This window comes from Meriones unguiculatus, chromosome 1 (genome assembly GCF_030254825.1).
Source record: "Meriones unguiculatus strain TT.TT164.6M chromosome 1, Bangor_MerUng_6.1, whole genome shotgun sequence".
NCBI lineage: Eukaryota > Metazoa > Chordata > Mammalia > Rodentia > Muridae > Meriones > Meriones unguiculatus.
The window spans coordinates 73,892,106-73,915,558 of NC_083349.1; the positions used below are offsets into that span (position 1 = coordinate 73,892,106).

At 41.4% G+C, this 23,453-nt stretch overlaps 1 protein-coding gene across 2 annotated transcripts in view; it reads right to left on the reverse strand.

The window, feature by feature from the left end:
• The window catches only part of Rab11fip2 (RAB11 family interacting protein 2), a 41,097-nt gene extending 27,273 nt beyond the window's left edge, over positions 1–13,824 (reverse strand). The window contains exons 1-3 of one of the 2 annotated variants that reach the window (XM_021633292.2): positions 12,859–13,822; positions 7,389–7,831; positions 6,022–6,490 (exon numbers count right to left, since the gene is read on the reverse strand). In XM_021633292.2, the coding sequence (XP_021488967.1) occupies positions 6,022–6,490; positions 7,389–7,831; positions 12,859–13,211 (1,265 nt within the window). In that variant the 5' untranslated portion in view covers positions 13,212–13,822. Of the gene's footprint in view, positions 1–6,021; positions 6,491–7,388; positions 7,832–12,858 lie in introns of both variants that reach the window. The other variant, XM_060391781.1, reaches the window with a different exon arrangement.
• Between the last annotated feature and the right edge of the window lie 9,629 nt (positions 13,825–23,453).

A 23,453-nucleotide genomic window follows, 5' to 3' on the forward strand; every position in this document is an offset into this window, starting at 1 on the left:
ACAGCTGAGTGGTGGAGCACCTAGGCGGTGAGCCACAAAAGGCTTTTTGTTTGTTTTAGTTTTTTAAGCAAGACACGAAGTAACTTTCTCCATGTTGTTATCCCATAACTGGGTAGAGGTGTGACACATTTCAGACCTCCTCAGGAAAATCTACATCATGGGATATACACATTATCTGCTCAATAGACTAAGCACAATTTCTGAGTCACTCATCAGAGCTGATGTCAGCTTTCATCTGTATCCTGACAGACAATTCAGCCCATTTATCCTAAGTACCAGTCCCAGGTCAGCCTTGTCCTCAGTGTCTGCTACAGCTCAGGTGCCTCTTCCCTTCCAACACAGATAACCTTCTGTTTGTCTGTGGGTCTGTTTTAGCTAAGCTGCCTTCCCTGTTGTGTTCTTAGGTAGGGACCATTCAAATCTGAGTTTATCAGCTTAACTCTGGACCCCCAGCTGTCAAAAACTGAATATGTATGACTAAAGGGATACAATTTAGATCAGCAAGTTTTAAACCCAACTGGTCATCGGGGGAAGTTTTGAAATCAGTGATTTTCCTTCAAGGAATGCTGATGAGAAGATGCATATTTATCTGAAGGGAGGTCCAACAAACCATAGTTTAAAACAACAACAACAACAAAAACAAACCAAAAAGAGAAGCCAATGCAGATTAGCACAGGCCTAGGTAAGAAGAGGCAAAGATTGTGGGAATTCAGCAAGACTGGCATAAAGCTCAAGAGAACATCATAAGAACCAGACACAAGCATCTGATGACAACTCCATCTGATGACAAATCCAAAGAAGGGGAACACCAGGATTCTGCGCCAGAGAACCTGAGTTCTTTGCACTGTGACACTTCTCCCTGCCTAAGCCCAGGAAAGGAAGATGGCACATGGCTTACAGCATCCTTGGGAAGCATCCAGAGAAACCCTCTAAGGACATGACATTCTCAAGATGAGTAGGGAGGCTCAGCAAAGACAAAGTTGGGTAGTAACGAAAGGCTGAACTATGATAAATCTTAGCACTTACACAGTGTTTGTTTTTGAGCTGCTATTTGAACCCACACTTCTTAAGCATTTCTGACCTGAGCTTTCTTAAATAGAATAGGAGGCATTTTAACCCATCACTCACTTAGCAAAATAAATAATGTTAAATGTGACTGCATGGGAACGTCTTATCCGTGTAATTCTAGGAGCATTTGTCTTTCAAAGCCCAGCTACTTGTTTCAAGTGTCTTGCCCTTCTAGGCTCCAAGCTGATCTCCACTCAGCTTGCATGGAAGTGAGCACACTATTTCTGCCAAAGGTCAAGGAATACAGTCTGGTGTGGTAGTGCATACATGTAACCCAACAATGAAGAGACTGAGGCTGAGGCTAGAGAATCTTGAGTTTGAGGCCTTGGGCAGAGAATGAATGAAAAAGAAAAAAAAGCCAAACACTAAATAGTGGCTTTGTAGGTCACAAGTCTCTGACACATACTCAATAATTCATTCTAGCACCAAACATCCACACGAAGATGAGAATGGTTGTAATTCAGCAAAATGCCATTTAAGAAAAATAGTCAATAAGCCAGAGGTGGCCCATAAAACCTCTAGTTTAAGCATGGGAAAAGAGGCAATGAGGTCACGCAGAAGATACAGAGAAGGAAGCCAATATGCTATGTAGCTCCCATATCACCTCAGGCCTGAGCCAGAAAATACAACAAAGTTGGTGGCTATGGAAGTGCTCAGGTATAATCTCAATGCATGGAACACTGAAGAAAGAAGAGCTCAAATCCAGCCCATCTTATTAATACACAGTGAGACTCTGTCTGAAAAACAATGGTTAGGTGAATCCATCTGCCCACTTCCATTCTTCAGATTATTTAGAATCGTTTTTTTTTTTGTTTTTTTTTTTTTTTTGTTTTTTCAAGACAGGGTATCTTCTGTGTAGCCTTGGCTGTCCTGGACTTGCTTTGCAAACAAGGCTAGCCTTGAACTCACAACAAACTTTGCCTCCCTGAATTTTAAGATTAAAGGCGTGCATCACCATGCCTGACTTATGTTTTTTAAAAGCAATTATTCTAAATAATCTTTCAAAAAATCCTAACCTTGAAGACATAGCTGTTTTTTAGTAATTATATTCTGCTGGTACAGAAAAGCACTGCTTTACAATTAAGGAGAAGACATAACACAAATCAGTATTTGAGCCTGTTGATAAAGAAGAAGATTATCAATATCTCCTGTGACTTTTGTCAATAAAAGGCAAGAGGAACAATTCCACCTGACATTTCCCTATAAATGGCATGAATTCCAACTGTCCTTTCATACAGTGTCTGCCTAGACACCAGGTGCTGGATGACGTCAAGAATCTCAATAGAGCCTGAACTGGAGTCTCACCCACACACGCTGTATACTAAACCAACTCCATTTCCCTCTAGGCACACAGCTAACCCCAGATCCTTACAGGCTGACAGTAAGGATGGGACCTGCCTGAACACTGCAAACTCACGATTCCAGTCCTGGCACAGGACACCACACTGTAATGGACGGTCCCCACCTCTCCTGTGGAAAAGAAAACTACAAGGCAGACGAAGCCTGGCTCCAGAGAAATTGTGAGGCTAAGACACCCAATAGAATACCCATTTACTCCACTCCCTTCTTTCAGAAAACCCTGTGCAAAGCCACTGAGATCCGGACTTACCGCAGTTGATGCCAGCCTACCTGCCACACAGACACTACAACTATTTGCTTACTTCAAAAATCTCAAATATTAGTGCAAAATCAGCTTTTTAAATCAATAGTAGGGAGTTAACCTGGGACCTTGCACACTAGACAAGTACCCTTAGCAATGAAGTACATCTTCACCCACTTACTTAAAAACAGGGCCTCATTAAGTTGCCCAGGCTGCCACAACCTCCTGAGAGCTGGGCTAACAAATATATGTTGACACACTTGCTTACTCTCTTAAATTTTAAACAATGTTTACGTAAAACTGTACATATCAACCTTCTTGGATCCATTTTCAGTCTATTAGGAAGATCTCCACAGTCCACACTGGGCAGACAACAGGCAGAGTAAAAGGAACGTTTCTGGAGCCTGTTTTGCTATCATGTGTATGTTCAAAATGTCTAATGTGGACTGCCTCACAAGAACAACTAAGAGACTAAGAAGATGAATGACAAGAGACTAAGGTAAGAAGATGAATGACACACAGGCCTGCCCTTACTGTAGTCATGACAGCGGAGGGGACGTGAGTGAGCTTCAGAGAACAGTGCATACTTCTTCAGAAGATGAGCCTGTTTCACAGAACACTGAGTTTGGAAAACACTATTTCTCTAGAGCAGTGGGAAAGGCTGCAGGGAGAGAGCCAGTCTCCAGAAAGAACACTGATGGAGTGAACACCAGGGAGGAACTTTGTCTGCTGCAGCAGCCCAGCACGCAGCCTGATAAGGTTGCAGGAGCGACTCCAAGATGCAAAATGACATCTATTTTGTGGTTTCCAATGTGATTTTTCCTCAGGCAGATGTTACATACATAAAAACTAAAACTTTAACTCCTAAAAATTATGCCTTAGTGACAGAGGATGGAGGAACATAAAGGAAATTCTCCAGGTCTACTGACATGTTTAATTGTTAGAGGACACTGACACAGTTCCCAGGCTCCTGCAATCACAGGAATGCCAGCTCATATACCAGCTTCTTGGCAATATCTTATGTTTTAAATTGACTCAGTAGTTTCAAAACCAGGTGTCACAAGAGTCTAGGAGATCTCTAAGTATGTTTTACTTAACATACTGGAAAAATAATTCACAAATACATGATCTAAAGCTTCAAAAGCCCTGGTCTGAATGCTACTTGATCCAGCTGGGACGACACTAAGGAATTCTAGACACCATCCTGGCAAAGACCCTCTCATATTCCACCCACGCTAACACTTCTGTCTGGACCCTAGGACTGGCACCCTTTTGATTCGGTCCACTTACAGCCCACTGTTTGCGCTTTAACTGGAGCCACCCATGAAGTACAAATGTTCTAATTTACCAGAAGGACGACTTGTGACAGACACTTCCAGGAATGCGTGTTCTGTCCGCATACGCGGAGCCTCATAAGCACAGAGAAAAAATTCTAAAATTAAAAAAAATCTATTATTATAGACTTGTAACCATAGACTATAATATAATACAGCCCTGATTTCTGACAAAGCTGCTGTTAATGTTAAAGTAGAACAAAATAAAGCTGAAATCTACTGAAGGCTGTCTTCCCTATTAAAGCCCACAGCAGCCCAAGACATTAAAGGCTTACGGGTACTTTTTTTTCATAATTTTAAAATATTATTTTCTAACGAGTTCCACTTCCTTGCTTTTCACTGACTATAAAATTACTTAGTTTAGTCAATTTCTAAGTTATCTTAAGTTATGTTTTCAATAATCTCCCACAAAAAATAAAAAAAAAAAATGTTCAGAAAGGGGCACACTCCTATTTATTCCTGTATTAATATCTGATGAAATAGAGACTGCATTAAAAAGTATCAGCATGTCAGAACAGCACTAGGGATACCACAAAATAAAAATCTGTTAATCTGAAGTATAGTCTATAGATAAAACTGAATGAATTTTTTTTCCTAAAATCACAGCAAATCCCCATCTAAATAATAAAAGAAAACAAAAACTGAGCACTTCCCTCTGGAAATTTCAGGTGTATGTTTTCTTAACACGGCATAAAAGAAATATATACGAGGGTAGGCCTTGTGAAGGTGAGAGAGAGGTCCAAGACCAAGGCCTACCCAACTGCCTGTTAATGTTCCATCTTTTGTTTGTATTGGAACAGAACAAAAAGCACTAATTTTAAAGAAAAAAATACACCACAACATATTAAAAAAGACAGAGGTCATCCCTCCCTTACCAAGAACTCCTGGGACCCAAACTGCTTCAGAGTTCGGTTGGGGGGGTTAGAATATCTGCATTGGCTTCACATGCAAAAAGCCGAAATATGAATGTTCCAAATCTGAAACTTAGCACTCCACCCGCGATGAAAGCATATACTGAGGCCACGCCTCTACCCAAAGTGGATTAGGTCTCAGGTCAAGGCGCTCAGCCTATTTGGTGCTTCGTACTATGTGCTCTATCTGTTATTTACCCCCACTAAGTCCTACAAATTGCATGTTATTTTCTTTGCCTTAATGATGTAGATGCTGAGGTCTTCAGAGGTCACAGTACTACACAGCCAGGATTTCCACTCAAGTCTATATATTTCCCATTACAGCGGAGGAAAAGCTTCCATTATGTGGCAAACACACTTCCTCTACTGCCGTCTTCCACAATTACTTAAATTTTCAAGGTCATCTCTGCTCGAGATTCCTTAAGCAGGTCCAGCATCACTCACATCTGCCGAAGCACTGACTTGAAGATGCTATGGAATAAGCAGCAGTACACAGAAGAACCAGGGCTTCAAACTCCAATCTTCATCAGCTGATTATGCCTACAGCTACTTGTCAACTCAGGGCTCTGGTTAGTGTAGGTCACTGGACTACAGAAAACGTTCATGAATAAAAGCTATTTCTGATGAGCCTTTTAATGAGGACAGTTAACTCTACTATGGCAACATTAATACTTCAGCCAGCATTTGCTAAAGAACAGCATGCTGACTGCTATTGGTTCACTAACGCTCTCCAGACAGCCCATGACTTAATCCCTGGGATGTACCTAGAAACACATTTCTGGTTTGAATGCATGCCCATGGTCTATTCACTCTCAGCGGGTCTATAAAAAGCCATGCTGTTTTCTCCAAGTGCTAGGGTAGCTTTCTGGCTCCTGTAGGTAGGAGCAAACTAGGGTAGAGAGGCAGACGCCTTTCTCTTTCTAAGGTAAAACGTTCAATTCCAAGGACACATGCAAGCTACAACATTTACATCAATGATGAATTCTTAAAAAAAAAAAAAGGTTAAAAAATAAAAAAATATAAAACATTCATGGATCTAAAAGGAGTATTTATTACTTTCAAGTACAAGGTTCCCCAAACAGCAAACTCTCCTCCTTGGTGGGCTTACCTTGAAGATGACATTATAGTCGAAGCCCTGAATTTTGCTGTAAACGGATTGGTTGACTCATAATCAAAATAGTCCTGCCGATTTTCACTAAAAGCACTAGGTGATTTCAAGTCACACGGGCTCTCAGAGCCCCCGCTGCTGAGCTTGTCAGATCTTCTGCTCTCTTTCTTCCCTGTCACTCTCTCAAAGAGGCTTACTTTCTCCCGCTTCTCTCTCTTATTTTCTTTCCTTACTTCAATTGGTTTTGAGAATAAATGTGTACTGCTGTCCCATGACTCACTGCTTTCTTCAAATGGATTCTTCTTCCTTGGCAGTGTTGCAGACTTTTGGGGTAATGACGCAGTCACATTTGTAAATGGGTCACTCTGTCTTCCAAAAGAATGTTCACCTTCATCCACAGTGCCACCAGGCTGGTTCAATTTAGAAGTATCAAAGCTTAGTGTTCGTCTGTGTGGAGACTTGAGGGTTCCTACAAACATTGTTGTTCCATTAGTAGGTGATGGGTGACGTGTGCTATTACACTATCTGACACATTCTGCTGCTTACAAATGAGAGCAGTTAACTACAGATATTAACCCTCAAAACAATCTTAAAATTAGGTAAGGGATATCATTAAGTAAATGGGCTAATTGTATCATTAGACAATTACTATCTTACTTGGCTCAGAAATCATCAGATGAGAAAAGTATAAAGTCAATCCAAAGGGCCTACAATCAAGATCATGCTGAAGTCTTAAAATTTTCCATCATTAGAATCCAATTTACTTTTCCCTGAATATAGATATTTTTCTAGTAATACCTTGATGGAATGGAATATATGCTGCAGACTTATTTTCTTTTTCTTTTTGGTGTGTACATGGATACTGATGGAGGCCAGAGGTCAACCACCACTGTCATTCCTCAGGGACGACCCATCTTGTTTTTTGAGACAGGATCTCTGACTAGTGTGGAATTGGCCAAGTAGTCTTGGTTGGCTGGCCAGGGAGCTCCAGGGATGCACCTGTCTCTAACTCCTCAGCATGGGATGACAAGCCTGCACCAGCTCCTGTTTAGCTTTCTGAATGTGGGTTTAGTGTATCAAAACTCAGGTCCTCACACTTTCAAGGCAGGTACTTTACCGACCCATCCCTGCTGGTAAGCTTTTGAAACAAAGAAATGAAAGCCAAGAAGAGGCCAGGCCATGAAAAAAGATACAAATACAGTACAAGCAAGCTCCCCTCCAGGGAATGTACCACTTGGGGCTTGGAAGTATTCAAACAATATTAGTAAATGACTGACTTTAGAAAACACTACTTTTAGTTTTCTAACTTTAGAAGTTACACTATATAACGCACGAGGGAAGATACAAGGAAATGAGGTGCCACTTACCAATTTCTGGAACAACTCCAAAGGGCTCTATCTGGCGACTGAGAAGATGTGTTGGACCTCCAGTGCTAGACTTCAGTTTTTCAGAAGATAAGTGGGAGCCAGTTAAATCAGACATTGAATGAGCAGAAGAGAGCCGCTGAGGACCCAGAAGAAAAGGCTTTTTTGGTTTGGATTTCATCTGCATTTCGCCGCTTGAAAATTCAGTATTGGCATCGGGAATGTGAGTGCTTGGAATGATTGCAGAAGCTGTGTCAGAAAATGTCCCATCATTTTTTCTCCCTTTCATCTTATCTTTCAATTTTGCAAAAGGCGATCTTGTCTTATCCTTCATTGACAAGTCAAACATACTTGCTGTCATATTGTTTCTCATAAATTGAATATTGACCTTTATTTCACCCCTGTTTTTTATTCTTTTTCCTTGTTTGGATTCTAATCTAAACCACCTTAAAGAGAAGAAAGAGAGCTGATTGGAACATATAATGATGGCAGCAAACTCTATTACATGCAGGCAGCGCTAGGTAAAGTGACCACACATCTATCTACACACTGAATGAGAACCAGTCAACCACAAGTTTCTAGTTTTATTCATTGTTTAAAAAAAAACAAATCAAGCAAACAAACCGGTCCCAGTTTCTGCAAAGTGACACACACCACAGGAATGAGTCTTTGGAGAGTATGTAAAGGGTTTTAGATAAACTTTCCCCTCATAATTCAAAAAACCATCATCAAAAATTCTTATCAACAACAGCTAATTATGTTTCCATATGGGACAAGTGTTACTAATGGCCTAAGGATATGCTTAACATTCAAAGACACTGAGCCAGAAACTTTGAAAATAATCATCATTCCCAATTATTTCTGCGTACCGTAAAATGACAAATAATGATGACATTTAAATAAAATACTTAGCCCCTATCCCAAAATATGATTTATATTAATAAGAAAAATTATTAACAATGGGGATAGTACATAAGTTTGCTAAGCATTAAAACTCCAAGTATCATTACTCATATAAAATGGGCATAAGCCTTTTCCTGAATAAAACAGACAAAATGAGTAAAATGTAAGAAGTGATAAACAATAAATCTTGTAAAATTTTCAGAGAGTAAAAAGCTCAAATGATTCCTGCCAGAAAGCTACTGACTCTGTGAAATATAAAGGACTTGACCAACAAAGCCAGACTTCAGCTTTTGAGCACTTCTGTGTCATGCTGCCAATTTTTAAGTGAGCTACATAAGAAGCAGGGCTTGGTTTGGTTTGGTTTACAATATTTTTATCCATAAGAAATTCTGCAGTTGTCGGTGTCACTAGTGGCCACTCTACAAGGCATGCCGAACCTGCAACATGTTGCCCCAATGCTTTCCTATCATTTGGTGATGGAGGCTGAGCCCCGTTATAGAGACATGCTGTTATTTAAATACAGCTGCAGTGGAGGGCAAGGAGTTTTCTTAGCTATAGAGCAATTCAGACATGACTTTATATCACTTCTTTTTCTTGTTGTTTGCCAACAGGATAACTAAAAGATGGCTAGATTTGCTATATATCAAGCCAAAGATGGGCATACAGGAAGGACAAAGCTGACACAACTCTATATTGCCTCCCTGATGGTACAACGTTTCCTAGGTAAATTGAAATAACTCAGTCAGTTGAGACGTATCATACTGATGCCAAAACAAGCAGTTTCTTACAGTAGGAACTGTAAGAAACAATAGAACAGTTTATGATAGAATGCATTATTCTAAGACCCTACACTAAGAAAAAGTTAATACAATGATAACATCTAAACAGCATTAAGAATAAGAAATGGTGGCAATGAACTGTGGCTTGGAGAACACCAAATACAAACAGGAGCTCTCAGACCACCTCCAAATGATGCCAAACTACATATGCCAGAATTAACTTAGGGTTAATACTTCTGACCTGAGAAATAGTCTAAAACCTCAGGCTACATAAAAAATGATGGAATGCTCTTTAAAGTAATGTGCATCCTACCCCCCCCAAGCAACGAAAACATACACATGAAATTTATAACAGCTTGATAAAAGCTACCTTGAGGAAAATATAGCAACGGCCCCCAAAATGGAAGGGGGTAAAGATGGTCAAAATTCAGTTTTTGAAATAAGAGCAAATTAATGATCTATATTAATACCCTTACTTTAGTGATAAAGAGACGGAAGCAAGGAGAATGGCAAGCCATTCCCTAAGTCAGATAGACGCCAATAAGAAAAACACGCGAAGCTGATGAAAAGCATCTGCAGGAAAATACAAGCTCATCCTCACTGATGAAGCATGTGTGTTAATAAAGTTAGCCACATGGCCACCACACATGACAGAACACTGTGTTTAACCAGAAGGCATGGGGGACGGAGAAGGGGGCAGTGAGGGGAATATCCATGCTCTCCTCCTCTCCTTGAGAGATGGCAAGTTCCTTGAGGACAGCTTGCTTTACACACACACACACACACACACACAAATGCATTCTATTTTTTATTTCTAAACCATCTTCATAAAATCAACAAGACTCAACTCCAAATATGAGTGCCTTGTACCATTTTTGTTTTAGTAGGAAACTCTAAACACCTGTGCAAGCTTTAAAAAATAAACAATGCATCTGAATCCAAGTGTAAAAACTATGAATTTTCTTTTCCACCCCTATAAAAACAAAACAAAGCAAAACCCTGCAGAGAATGCTGATAAACACGCTGATTTACAGGGCAGGCCTGACAAGTAACTTTAGCAGTTCTGTTTTGAAACTGATCTTAATGAGAACTTCAAGAATCCTGAAATAGTGTTTGTTTTCCCAGGCTTCAAAGGGACAAATGAAGACACAGCACTTGGGAGTTGTTGGATAAATGCCGACTCTTTTCCACCTCTGGAGTGCTGGGCTGAAATGGTATATGGCTTCTGTTCAATTTCCAGTGGGCACAGGTCCATGTCCAAAACTACCACACATGTGGGAACGATTCCCAAGCAATCGGTGCTGTGTGGTCAGAAACGGGACAAGACTGGCATTGAGGAGGCCAGAGACCAGGAGGCAGGTGCAATACAGACAGACACAGATACACACACACATATCCTAAGATCTACATATGGGCAAGTCTCACCTGACTTTAGGTACTCTATTATTAATTTCTGAGAACACTAGGAAAAAAAATCACCTACTTGGGCTGTTAAAAAAAAATCAATGGATATTACATTAGAGCATCAATGATTTTCCCACTCTATTATTAAACACTGTGTTATTGCCAGAACCAACCCAGACATCTATTAAAGAAGGCAAATGTGAGAGTTCTCTTTCTGCTCAAAGGATTAGACTCACCCTTCCCCCACTTAAAAAATAATAATATATATTCAAAGTATAAAAATAAGTTAAAATAGTTTCAAGCACGACCCTTTCTGTCTCTTGGGACACACGGAACACACGATGTAAACACTTGGCGTGTTCACTGTTGAAAAAGTGCAGTGTAGCACCAGCAGTTTCACGGGGCGTCTCAATCAGCCGTGGCCTTCACCACTCATTCCCCTTCTCCAAAAAGCACTTGGGAATATGCTGACAAGGGTCAGCAATGTACAGAATAGTAAATGCTTTTCCTTTAATACACTGGTGGCTCACGTCTGTGTCTTACTGTGCCACATGTGCAGCTGGGCTGGGAAAGGAAGCTATTAAATATATTAAAAATCTAGAAATATTAGCAATAAAGATACCTCATCAAATCCACAGTTCCCATTTAGTCACCCCCACAAACAGTAAGGGCTTAAGAACACATGAAATCCCTTCGCACGCAGTAACATCTCATCTCAAACCTGGTGATAGCAGTTCAGAGCCTCTCCCCTCCAAAAGCTGTCCTTGGTTTTACACACAGACTACAGTATTATTGTTCATGGTCTACTTTATTGGAACTGCAAAGCTGCCAAAAACGGAAATAAAACAAGAAAGTTTTAAAAGGGTATTTTATTCTCAGGATCTATCGATCCACACTTGGGCCTATTTAACTTGGGAATTTACATTTGAAAGGTCTGCAGTATATTATCATTAATATTAAAAGTACCATTTAAAGCACGGTAAGAAATTGGAAACTGTAAATACTTAAAAGCTCACAGTCAAAACACTTTAGAGGATATATACTAAATCACCCCAAACTGACAATCTGGGACAAATTATTTGGTTATTATTCATTTCCATTTTAAATCTGATGAAGAATCCTTCAAAAAAAGTGAACATGACTTAAGTATCAAGAAGTTTAAAATCATTAAATATAATTAAACTTTTCTCTTTTTTCCTCTTATTAAATTTTTTCTTCTTACATTTCTATCATTTTATCTTACATTCATTAAATCTTAGGAAAAGACTTTATTTAAAACAAAAACAATTCCTATTAAGTTAAGTTTGCTGGCAGGTTTTATAAGAAAAAAGAGAAAAGATCATTATTTTTAAAATACAAAAAAATTAATGTGAACTTAAAAATTATCGCTATTAAAAAAGCACTCTAAAGGGTAGATAGATAAACCTGCATCAGGAATGTCTGAAGAGGAGGGAAAAAAAAAACTATCTGGGAAAAGTAAAGTCCTGGGTAAAGTCCACCCAAACCTCCTCTCATAAACTCCAGCCATCTCAGAGCGCCTTCTGCCCACTGTGAGCTGTTCGTAAGGTAAAGCATGTGAGCATGTAAGCTAAGGGATGGGCAGGAGACCTACCTTTCTAACATGCTATTTGTTTCAACTTGAGTTCTTAAATTAAGTATATCTAACTTAGGCTTGGAAGTTCTATTTTCAAAAGCCATGTTGTCACTGAAGAAGTCATTAAATCACTGCATCACAAGACTTTAATCACTGTCTCCAATCTTACAGCAGTTAATTCGATCTAAACAATAGCTCCACTATACTGCAAATTCAAAAGGAAAATGTCAGTGGGTTCAAGACTGGAGATGTTTGTGCAGACTTCCAAAACTTTTTTTTTTTCTTTTAACAACTTTCTCCTCCATCAAGAAGTACTGACCCTGAAAACTGATGGCGCAAAAATAAAGGCCAACTATTTACAAGGCTGCAATACAGAGTGCTAAAATTAGCAATTTATCTTTTGACAGCCTTTATTAGTAATTTATCTTTTAGCAATGCTCAACAAACACAGATCATTACATGCATAGATTTAATTTTCCGGTTTCCCAGTTCATGCTCTAGGCCTCTTATAAAAAGCATTTTATTAAAATCCAGTGCAAAATATTCCATTGCTTTAGAGCTGTTTACCTCATACAACGAGAAAAAAAAATGTATCACTAGCCACTCCGCTTTAAAATAAAATAATTTCAGAACAAAGGCTATTTTTACTTCAAAGTTATACAAATCGAAGCGCTCAAAACTGGATCCTATTTCAATTCCAAAGACCAATGCCTCAAATATACTATGTTCAAGAACAGTAAATCCATATGACATATTTAAGTGCCCAAAATTCAAAATAAATTATATAACTTACTCTGTTTTCCTTCTTTGTTTGTCCTCAAAGATGTCATTGAGATTGATTGCCACCTGCCCTAAAAACTTATCCAGCCCCACCAGGGACCTGTGCATCACTATGAGGAAAAGGATGTATTTCTCCGGGTTGCCCTGCATGAGCAAGCCAGGCAGCTCAAAGGAGGCCTCCTCCTTCCAGACCGGCTCCAGGGTTTTCTCCGCTACAGATGTGGAGTACTTTTCTTTGCCCAACTGAATTATGGTGTACGTGTCATTGGTGCCACTTTTGCCTTTTGGCTTCAGATCTTTAGCTTGAAGCACTGTGACCTGGACGTGGGTTGGAAACCACTTTTGGGCTTGCTCGGATAGCATCATTCTGGGGGATTTGTTTTGTTTTGTTTTTCGGTTTTGTTTTTTCTCTGCGCGAGTTCAGAAGCGCAGGCAGCGCCCCTCCCGCGGGGAGAGCCGGACACCCGACCGCTGCATCCTCACGGGCACCTCAGCGAGCTGGGGCGTCAGGGCTGCCACGGGCGCCCCAGGGGCTGATGTCAAAATGAGCGGCGGGGCCGGCCGGGGCCGCCGCCGCCGCCGCGGGCGTCCCTTTCTTCCGTAGAAGCACAGGGGCCCACATCACCTGGGCGCGCGGTCCAGGCCTCCGCGCGCAGCCCGGCGCCTCGCGTGGCCCCCGGCCCGGGGCCCGCGCCCCCGCGGCCCGGCCTCCGCCCCGCGCGGCCCGGCTCCTCCTCCGACCCGGCTGTTACGAACCGTCGGCGGCCCGCGGGGCCTGGCTCCCTCCGCCCGCGCGGCCCGGCCTCGGCCCCTCCCCCGGGGACGGCGGAGGCCTGGGCGAGCCGGGCGGAAGCGGCCGTCCTGGATCGGCGCCGGGGGCACGCGGGGCCGGCTCGGGCGCGGCGGCGGCGCGGGGCGAGGCCTGGCCCGGCACCGCGGCTCCTAGCGCCCGGCGCGCGGCGGCCGCGCCACTTCCGGGTTGGCCATGTTGAGCGGGGCTGCGCGAGGGGCGGGGCCGGGCGGGGTCGGGGGTCAGCACCTCCCCAGTTGCCGTGACGACGGGCCGCGCGGCGCGGGACGCTGAGCCTGGGACGCTCGCGCTGGGCGCTGCGTGCCCAGGTTCCGCAAGGCCGCTGCTGGGCTGTGGGGATGTGTGAGCCCGTGGAGGCCGGCAGGAGGGCTTTAGGAGGCGGCCCCGGGCCCTGTGCATCGCCTGCGCTTGGGAGAGAAACGGTTTCCATCTTGGAAGACAGGACTCTGTCTCAGCCGAGTGTTCAGTCCTGGCTGGGCGCTGGTGTCCTGAAATGGTGGTGGAGCATCATTGACTTCATCCAACCATTTCTGTCTGCCTTGAAGAGGAAGCCTTCGGCTGACTCCAGGGACCTCCTCCTGAGCACAGACAAAAACGGGGAAGCTGATAGAGTCCAAAGCTACCACCGCTTCATAAAGATCCCGGACGCTTTGGGGTGACGTCAGAAGACCTGATTCTGGGCCCCGTGCCTGCTGCCATCATTCTATGAAACTATTTAGTCAGGGCATTTTTTTTTTCTCCCTATCTCCCAGCTTTTTACACTGATAAAACAGGTCTGCAATAAGTCTCCAAAGTAACTCATGAGTACAGCGTGATGTCCAAGTCAAAAGCGTTATCTGAGCACTCTCCTAGAGACCAAGCCCCAACTTCACGAATAGAGAGGAAATGTGCTGCCTTTCCCACTCTATTTTTTCAGTCTCATTTACATACTACCTCTGTTGAGTTTATTTCCATCCATGTCTTCCTAGGAAAAGTCTGAAGTTGTGTATTATATGACTAATATCTGCTTATAAGTGAATAGATACCTTGCGTGTCTTTCTGGTTCTGGCCTACCTCACCAATGCACGGACCTAAAGGAGCTAAATAACAAGGAGGATGCTTAATTTTCAATTAGAAGGGCAAATAAGTGGTGGAAGAGAGGGAACAGGACGGGAGCCTACCGTAGATGTCCTCTGAAAGACTCCACCCAGCTGGGGATCCAAGCAGATGCAGAGACTCACAGCCAAACTTTAGGGAGAGCACAGGGAGTTTTATGGAAGGAATGGGAGATAGAAGGATCTGGAAGGGACAGGATCTCCACAAGGAGACCAACAGAGCCAAAAAAAATCAGGGCCCAGGAGTCCCTGCAGAGACTGATGCACCAATCAAAGACCATGCATGGAAGGGACCCAGGACCCTTGCTCGGATGTAGCCCATAGGCGTCTCAGTCTCCATATGGGCTCCCTAGTAAGGGGGATAGGGGCTGTTTCTGACATTGACTCTGTTGCGAGCTCTTTGATCACTTCCCCCTGATGGGGCAGCCTTGCCAGACCACAGAGGATGATGATATAGGCACTCCTGATGAGACCTGATAGGCTGGGATCAGATGGTAGCATAGGAGGATGTTAGCTGTCAATGGACTAGCAAAATAGAATGTGGGGGAAGAGAAAGGGAGTGTGGGACCAGGAGGAGATGAGGGAAGGGCCTACAATTGGGGTGTAAAGTTAATAAATTATAAAAAATAAATTTAAAAAATTGAAAAAGAAAATTCTGGAGCTCTTTAAGCTGCCTGACAGCGTATCCAACCTGTGGGCAACAGTGGCCCTGAGTGAGGCCAGACATGCTATAAATTTGCATGTGATGCTTTTAACTGTATTCTCCAGGGAGCTTTGTAGACAGAGGACTCAACTTCAGAGAGCTAAGCATTAAGCAGACATGCTAACCAATCTGACCAAAAGCCTTTTCTCCCTTTACAGGAGTAATTGTTAGAGTTAATATGATGGGTAGGGATGTGCTTTTTTCCAACTTAAAATGGCCATAAACTGTAAAGTTTGTGTTTATTATTTTCAGGCAAGTTTTAAAATGTCTCTGTACAGGCAGAGTTTTCATCCCTGGGACACAGTGTTTGAGAAGGCTGTGTGTGCAAAGCAAAACAAAATCATCACACTGAGTGCATAGCATCTGGATCCCAGAGTAGGCAGTTTCAGCTTTAAAGGAAAATATTTTCAGGAATATGTAAAGAGTACATTGGAGCAGTCAGTGGTGGAATTTCACCAGTATCTCTAGAGAAAAATCATTTGGCACCTGAAACTTGCAGAATAACATCCAATTTAAGTATAGAAGTTTTATAAACTGCATTTTAAAGGTTTCACATTTCTATTATAGGTTGTAATTAAATAGACAATGGGCAATTAATTATAATAATGGATGTGTGATTTTAAAGAGCGTAAGCTGTTTGGTAAGCTTTATCTTAATGATTATAAAGTAGTTTACAAGTGTCTTTTCACTCCTGCTTGAAGTACAGCCATCCCTGGGGGCTGCAGCAGTCCACAGGAACAATGCGAGAACAGACTCCGACACGACCCAGAGGGTGCCATAAAGGCAGGAGCTGACAACGAAGACTGCTCCCTGTCTTCCATCACTCCTAAATTTGAGTTTTCTCAAGACCTAGCTAGAACAAAATTATTTAATATTATTATCTAGCAATATCAGAAATCATGATATTATAGTTTTCAGGCAGAATAAGAAAGCATCCTTTTGCTCACAGGGGAAGCAAAGAAAAACACAAACTGTAAGAGCCAAAGAAAGTCTAGAATTACATTGTAAAAGAGAAGTCATTTCCTAGAGTGATTCTATTTTATTGTATCACACTACATTCAGAATATAAAAATATGTCATCTGAGCCAAGTATATGGTTACCTCATATGGAAAAATAATAGTATTTATATAAGATCTGAAATCAATGTACACTACTAAAGTGTTCCATTTTTGTACGTTTTAAAATTATTTTACTACTTTTAAGATGTATATATAGTTATTTTAAAAGGTAGAAAGATCACATGAATAAGAGCAACTGCAAAGTTGAAGACAGCTACTCATTAAAAAAAAAAATATTCTTCATAATGACATGTCCAGAAATCTTCGGTATAATTCCAAAAACAAGGAATATGTTCTTGAGGTAAAGGACATATTCTATAGGAGTAAAATGTTGAGAATTCTGATTTTATATTGTAAGTACTTGCTGCAGCGAGAAAACACTGAGCAGATAGTTAAAAGCGGCCACCACTATCCCTCACACACATGCCCCACCAGAAGATTTCACAGATGAAAACAGCCAAATACTGCGCCTTTCAGGACAGCTCCACAAGGGAGTTCATTCCAAGCCCTGTGGAAGATTTTCCCATTGAACATCAGCATCTCTACGCTCACATCTTGCTGACCTCCTGGAGGACAGTTATGAACTCTCAGTGTTTAAATAGCCCACTGGGTCCAGCGTGCTAATGCCTCAGCATGAATTATGTGATGGTGTGTTAATCGGAGGGAGAAGCCAGAGAGAATCAAAAAGCTTTTCTAGGGTATTATTAAAACCTTCAAACTTCAGATACAGACACAAACACACATACATACACAGAGAGAGAGACAGAGAGAATACACTTTAAGAAGTTATTTTGCAAAGTGGAGTTAATATCAAGGGTTTAGGAGGTTGTTTTACTTTTATCACTGGGCTGACTAATCAGCCTTGTGGAGTTTTGAGGTCTTAGTCTGTGATCGTGAGAAGCAATGTGCTATGTAGTATACAAAGCCTGGGCCACAAGCCTGGTTTGAATCCCACATTTGCCTATTGCTGGCTATGTATCTTGAGAAACGAGATTTTCTCCTTTGAGACATCTGTAAAATCAGAGTCTCTCCTAACACCAGGGCATTCCCTTGCAGTCATAATTCAAACTAGTCCAACTGTAGCACAAAGAGGCTAACTGCATTTTAATTACCTAATTGGGTACAAAAAACATACTAAAGCAGGTTTCCTTTTTATGTAATTTATTAATGGTGGATCCCCTAATTTGGAAGGAATATATATGTATATAAATATGTATATATTCAGGATGTCCTGTGCATTCTCTCCCTCAAATGAAAGCAATTAATGATCAGAGAAAGGAAGCAAATGTAACTCTAGTTAATTGTCCCTGCGTGAGGAAATTGACACCAAGAGTTCAAGATTTGGAAGAAATTACATATAGGGCAAGTGGTCTTAAAGAGACTTGGACTTTTCTCTTGTAGTCGTCAGTGTAACTTCTATTATCGGCAGCTTCTTTGAACTGTGAAGACATTCTAGGGAGGGTAGGAATTTGCACAGCAGAGTACATATTTGCACATAAGGACATTTCATGCAAAAGCTTTTCCATTTATTGTTTATGGTCTCATAATATGTTGGACAACCTTTGTTCCCTCAACCAAATAGATGCATATGAGTTCATAGAGCAGGAATGTATTTATGACAGCTGTTATATGCTGTTGGATAAGATGAATAAAACCCCATTTGATCTTTTGTCCTTCCAAAGAACATTTAAATTGTTTCTAATTTTCAGCTATCATAAACAATGGTTTGTAGATGTACAAATTGTCTCCTTATGAACACGCCCAGAAAGTGGGAGTTTTTTGTAATAATACCTCTTTTTTAGAGCACATATTTAGTTAGTTGGCCAGTTACAGGGTGGGGAGCATGCCCCAGCACACATGTGCAGGTCAGAGGACAGCTCTCAGCGTGGGCTCCCGGGAGTGAACTAGATCATGTCTTGCTGACAGACGCCTTTTCTGTTGCGTCACCACCCTTACCCCTAATGCCTCTTTTCCAATAACAATGCATTTTGTGAGTGCCGTGAGAGAAGCACTCAGACCCACACATCGGAGGACCATTGGCTCTATAAACTCCTGGCTCTACACACCTGCAAGCTGGATATCTGGTAAACCTTCATCCACCTGAGCCACAAGAGCACCTGCATACTGAAGGAGTCTCAAAGTGTTAGTTGCTGAAAAGCAAGAACTGTTCTTGAAGAACAGCGAGTTTTTAGTTATTTTTCTTCCAATATCAGCTGTCTCATCATGAATCATCTAAAAGTCTTCAGTCTTTGTAATGTTACTACTTGCACTGATTTAGATGGGGGTTAGCAGTGATTGGACTCTGGATTATTACTGAGTCTGACTATTATTAGGGTAACTGTATCATTATCCTTCAGGGCAAGTTGGCTCTGTGAGTTCAGCAGTGGTTGTCAGAGCCTGATAACTTCAGTTCAATCCCTGGAACCTACTAAAAGTCACAAGAGAGCGCAGACTCCATAAAGTTGTCCTCTGGCCTCCACATGTACCCCGAATAAGTGTGTGCATACACACACTGCACACACACACACACACACACACACACACACACACACACACAGAAAATTAGAAAAGATAGGTTCATTTTAATGATTTGCATGGAATATATAGTGTTTCTAAAATACGGATTAATGTGGGGAACATTTAACTGGCAGGCTACTCTCAAAATATATGATGGCTTTGTTTCTTACCCTGCACGTCCTGTCTGCACTTCTACTCACTGACTCCTTAAAGGTATTTTTTTATATTTTGTCTTATTTCTTATGTATTATGATTTTATAAAGCCAGGGTTGGGGAAAGGATGTTATTTTGAGTGATAGGTCAAACTTTTCTTGTCCCAAGGTCAGATTTCAAACCATCTCTCCTGAAGCAATCTTCAACTAAATTGAAGAATGACTTATTCCATATGAGTATTTGAGAACAAACATATTTTACCCTAGGAGCATGTGCTTATCTTTTTACACATTCTGGGTCAGGTCATCTTTGGAGCATCTACTAGTTATCCTATAGAAAAGCACCATTGAAAGCTCCAACTACAAACATTTTGTAGCAATCAGAAGGATCATAAACTGTCTGGATAGCCAAGATTAAGCACAAGAATGTCTTCAGTGTTGTTCATTTCAGGGTGCGGCAGGACACTTGGAAAGCACGCGCTCTATAGCTCATACACCACTCTTATACCTCAATGGACTGTAAACATTTCCTGAGTATCCTTGAGGTGATTCCAGGGCCTAACTCTGCTTTAGTGTGATCACAGAGACAAAAATAAGTGACTTATTTTCAGCCCATGCCATTCTCCAGAAAGCAGCAATCTGTACAGTGGTGCTTGACATCCATAAATGGCAGAGACTGAAGGGTATTAATGAACATTACACATGGAAAAAGAACCATCCAGGCCTTTACTAACCATTTCTTCTTCCATGACAAAAAGATGAAATGCTCACCAACTGTCTTTTGCAGAAAAATATTGTGTTTTCATACAGGAAACCAAAGCAGACCCACCACCTCAATCAACATTAAACATTTGTTACATTTGTGCCAGATGGAAATGTCTTTTATAAACAAAAAGAATTTATTAAGTAAGAAATTTTATCATAATTCAGGTTTGTGTCTACTGAGTATGTTGCATTTGTAGTCACACATTTTCCTCAAACATCAATGTTTTCCTAGAATGATATGAGTTGAACAGATTTAAAAGCAAGAAAATTCTAGTTTGCCATCATTCAAACTATATCAAAGCCTACTCAATTGTATAAGGAAGGCACTTGCAGAAGAAAAAATAACTCAGTGGCTATGTAGACAAATCCTGTGATGAGCTAGAACTGATGTCTATTGCAAAACCAAAGAAAACACAATAAAATGAGGCTAAATTTAAATTTATTCTGGGAGGGCAACCCAGTGCCTTCTTGGAAACACTTGCCTTAACAAGCTCATGTGATTATAAGGTTGATAATGACTTGATAACAGCTTGTGCCATTTATGCCTTTCTCATTCCTAGTAATTGGCAGTCTCTTGTGACCTGGTTTTAGGCAAGCACAAGGTGAGCTATGCTTAGAGCCCCAGAAAAGCAAAGGAAAGACAGTGTGGACAGAACAGTGAGTTCTTGCTTTCCCATTTCAAAGTAGACAATAAGAAAAGATCTAATGGCCAAAGTTTATACAAAGGCCAAGACAAAAGGACTGCCACAAGTTGAGTTCAGTTTGGGCTAACTAGTGAGTAAGTTCAAGACCAGCCTGGATGTCAGTGTAAGATCCAGTCTTTTAAGGTGGGGCAGAGGGACAAAGAATGCAATGGATAAATGAGGCAGGTTAAACAAAGATTCCTCTTGCAAGGTAAAGAAGAGACTGAAAAGGGTGATCAAGGTAACTAGATAAATAAAACGAGCTTACAAAGTAGGCCAGCTGGTGATGAGACCCCAGATAAAAAAGTGCATTGTATCTTGTTTTTCAGGAAGGACCTTGAAAGTGAATCAAGTCTGGAAGCTCTTCAAGCCCAAGCACCCTGTTCAGTGTTAGAAGTCTGATCTAGCTCAGACTAAGTCCGGCTGAACCTAGTTTTCCTTCTTGCCTCTTGGTGGATTGTTTCTCTGCTGGCCATGACACTTGCAGGGACCCCACAGGTGGACATAAAGGATCCTTCAGGCTAGGCTCAGAAAGATTCACAAGATACAAATCAGGGATCAGAGACTGATTGTGATGGATGCCTTATAACTACTACTTTCTTTTATCAGGATAACTGGAGGCGGGTACTGACAGACACTGCTTGGGCTCTTTCCTGGGCCCTCTGTGTCAGCCTTAGTTTTTGTTTCAGAGAGGATTAGGAAGAGGAAGCTGAAACTACATTTGTATTATTATTTCTGATTTAAATCCTGAATGATTGGATGTATCCTAATATGGAAATTTCTGGACTAATCTTGATAAGAACTGAAACAAGGAAATGAAGATAAAAATTATGTTAGCATATATGTAGGACAACAGCTACACATTCCTTAATGTAGCACCTGAATGTGTGACCTGTGCTCATATCCCTGGCATAAGAGATAGGACATTATAAGCAAAGTAGAGCACTGGCCAGAGTGCAGGGACTTGAGGGGCTTTTGTGTTGTCATGAAGTGGTCTCTTGTGCCTGTTTCTTGCTCATAGGGTAGAACTAAATGCTACAAGTGCAGTACTAGAAACCTGAAGTGATAGCTCTAGTGAACTTTGTCCTGAGAACTAAGTGCATGCAACTGAGTGGAATTCGCCCAGCATAACAGAAAATTATCGAGACTCTTGCTGGATTGCACCTGTAGTAAGAAGGCGTGTTTTGATGAGGACCCTTACATAATCAATACAACTTCTGGGATCCAGTGATAGCAATATATTTCATGAAGAAACCCCAGCACTCTTCGTGCCTGTCCTCTCTCATTCTGATGTGCTACCATCTGAGGACAGTTTATGCACACCGGCTGTGGGCCTCATCCTTGCGTCTGTTCAGCTGTTGGCAACTACAGTTAAGTTTCTCTTCCCCACATCTTAAAGGGTTTACTTCATCAATACAAACACAGTCTCTAATACTTAGATTTTCTTTAATTTATTTAAGAAGGAGACCAGGGAGAGAGCTCTGTCAGTAAAATGCTGGCCTTGCAACCATGAAGATCTGACTTCAATCCAAGAACCCACATTAAACAAACAAAAGAAGCAAGGCATGGTGGCAGTCACATTGATTCCAGTACTACAGAGGTAGAGTCAGGCCCATGTGGGTCCCCAGGAATGCTAGCCAGCCTGTCTCCCGTGGCAAGTTCCAGATCAGTGTGAAACTGTCTCAAAAAGAATAGTGAAAACGGAACATCACGTGGAAAAGCACACCCAGTGCTGTTTTCTGACCTGTTCGCACACACGCTCACGCCTGCCCCTTCCCTCGTCCTTCGTAGCTGCTTCTTTTAAGAGCAAACATTTTGACAGACTTGTGCACCTTTGCTCTGTCCTGCGTTTTCTCTTGAACCTGCTCCAGTCAGACTTTTGTCTTCATCCTGCATCTGTAGCTCACCAACACCAGCATTTGGTCCTCATCTTATTTGACCCAATCATCCTCACTTGATACTTTTCATCAAATAAAACTGATGTTTACGTTTGCAAAACGAAGACACCAGGGAAGAAGTCCAAGTTTCAGAGTGGTAGTCCTCTCCGGGATAGTATCTGGTGTGATGCTGTAGAGCGTTATGGTGACAGATGGGGCAAACTAATGAAGACAGAAACCAAAGCTGCTTCAATGCATTCATCTGTGTACTTTTTCAATTATGCTTTAAATATGTTTCATATTCATCCAGTACACCCACCATTAAACTCACCGGGTGTCTTGAATTTGGTGCATCTCTAAGAAAGCATGAGGGCAAAAGAGAACCCTAAAGTGACAGCCTTCACAAGAAACTCTAATTTTGCCCTTCAGTTATAAAAGTTTATCCTGGGACCTTTCTCTGATCTTGTGACTTACATAAGAACCTCTAATTCTATAACCCTAGTGTATAATATAAAACATACACACGATATGTCATTTCTTCATGTTTACTATATCATTACAATTTATAAATATTCCTTAGTATGATACTATGTTATAATTCATGAATGTATCCTATATAATTACATAATCTATTGTTGTGTTTTGTATAGGCTATGTATAATTAGCACATATGTATATAATTAGAGGTTCTTTAGCAGCAGGAACCAGATAATTATAGCAACTAATTTGTTTAGAATGGTTTTATTATATTGATATAAGTGGAGCAAAATCAGACACAAGAAATTTCATGGTTGCTTAAGCCAAATTGCAATTCTGGGCTACACATTTTGGAGACCTGAGCTGGGGCATGCATGGGGCTCTCAGCAGCAAGCTCTCATGGCTGGCACGGATGAACCGACATTGATGTGTCTCCTGCTCTTCTCCCTCCTGTCTCCTGGAACCTCTGC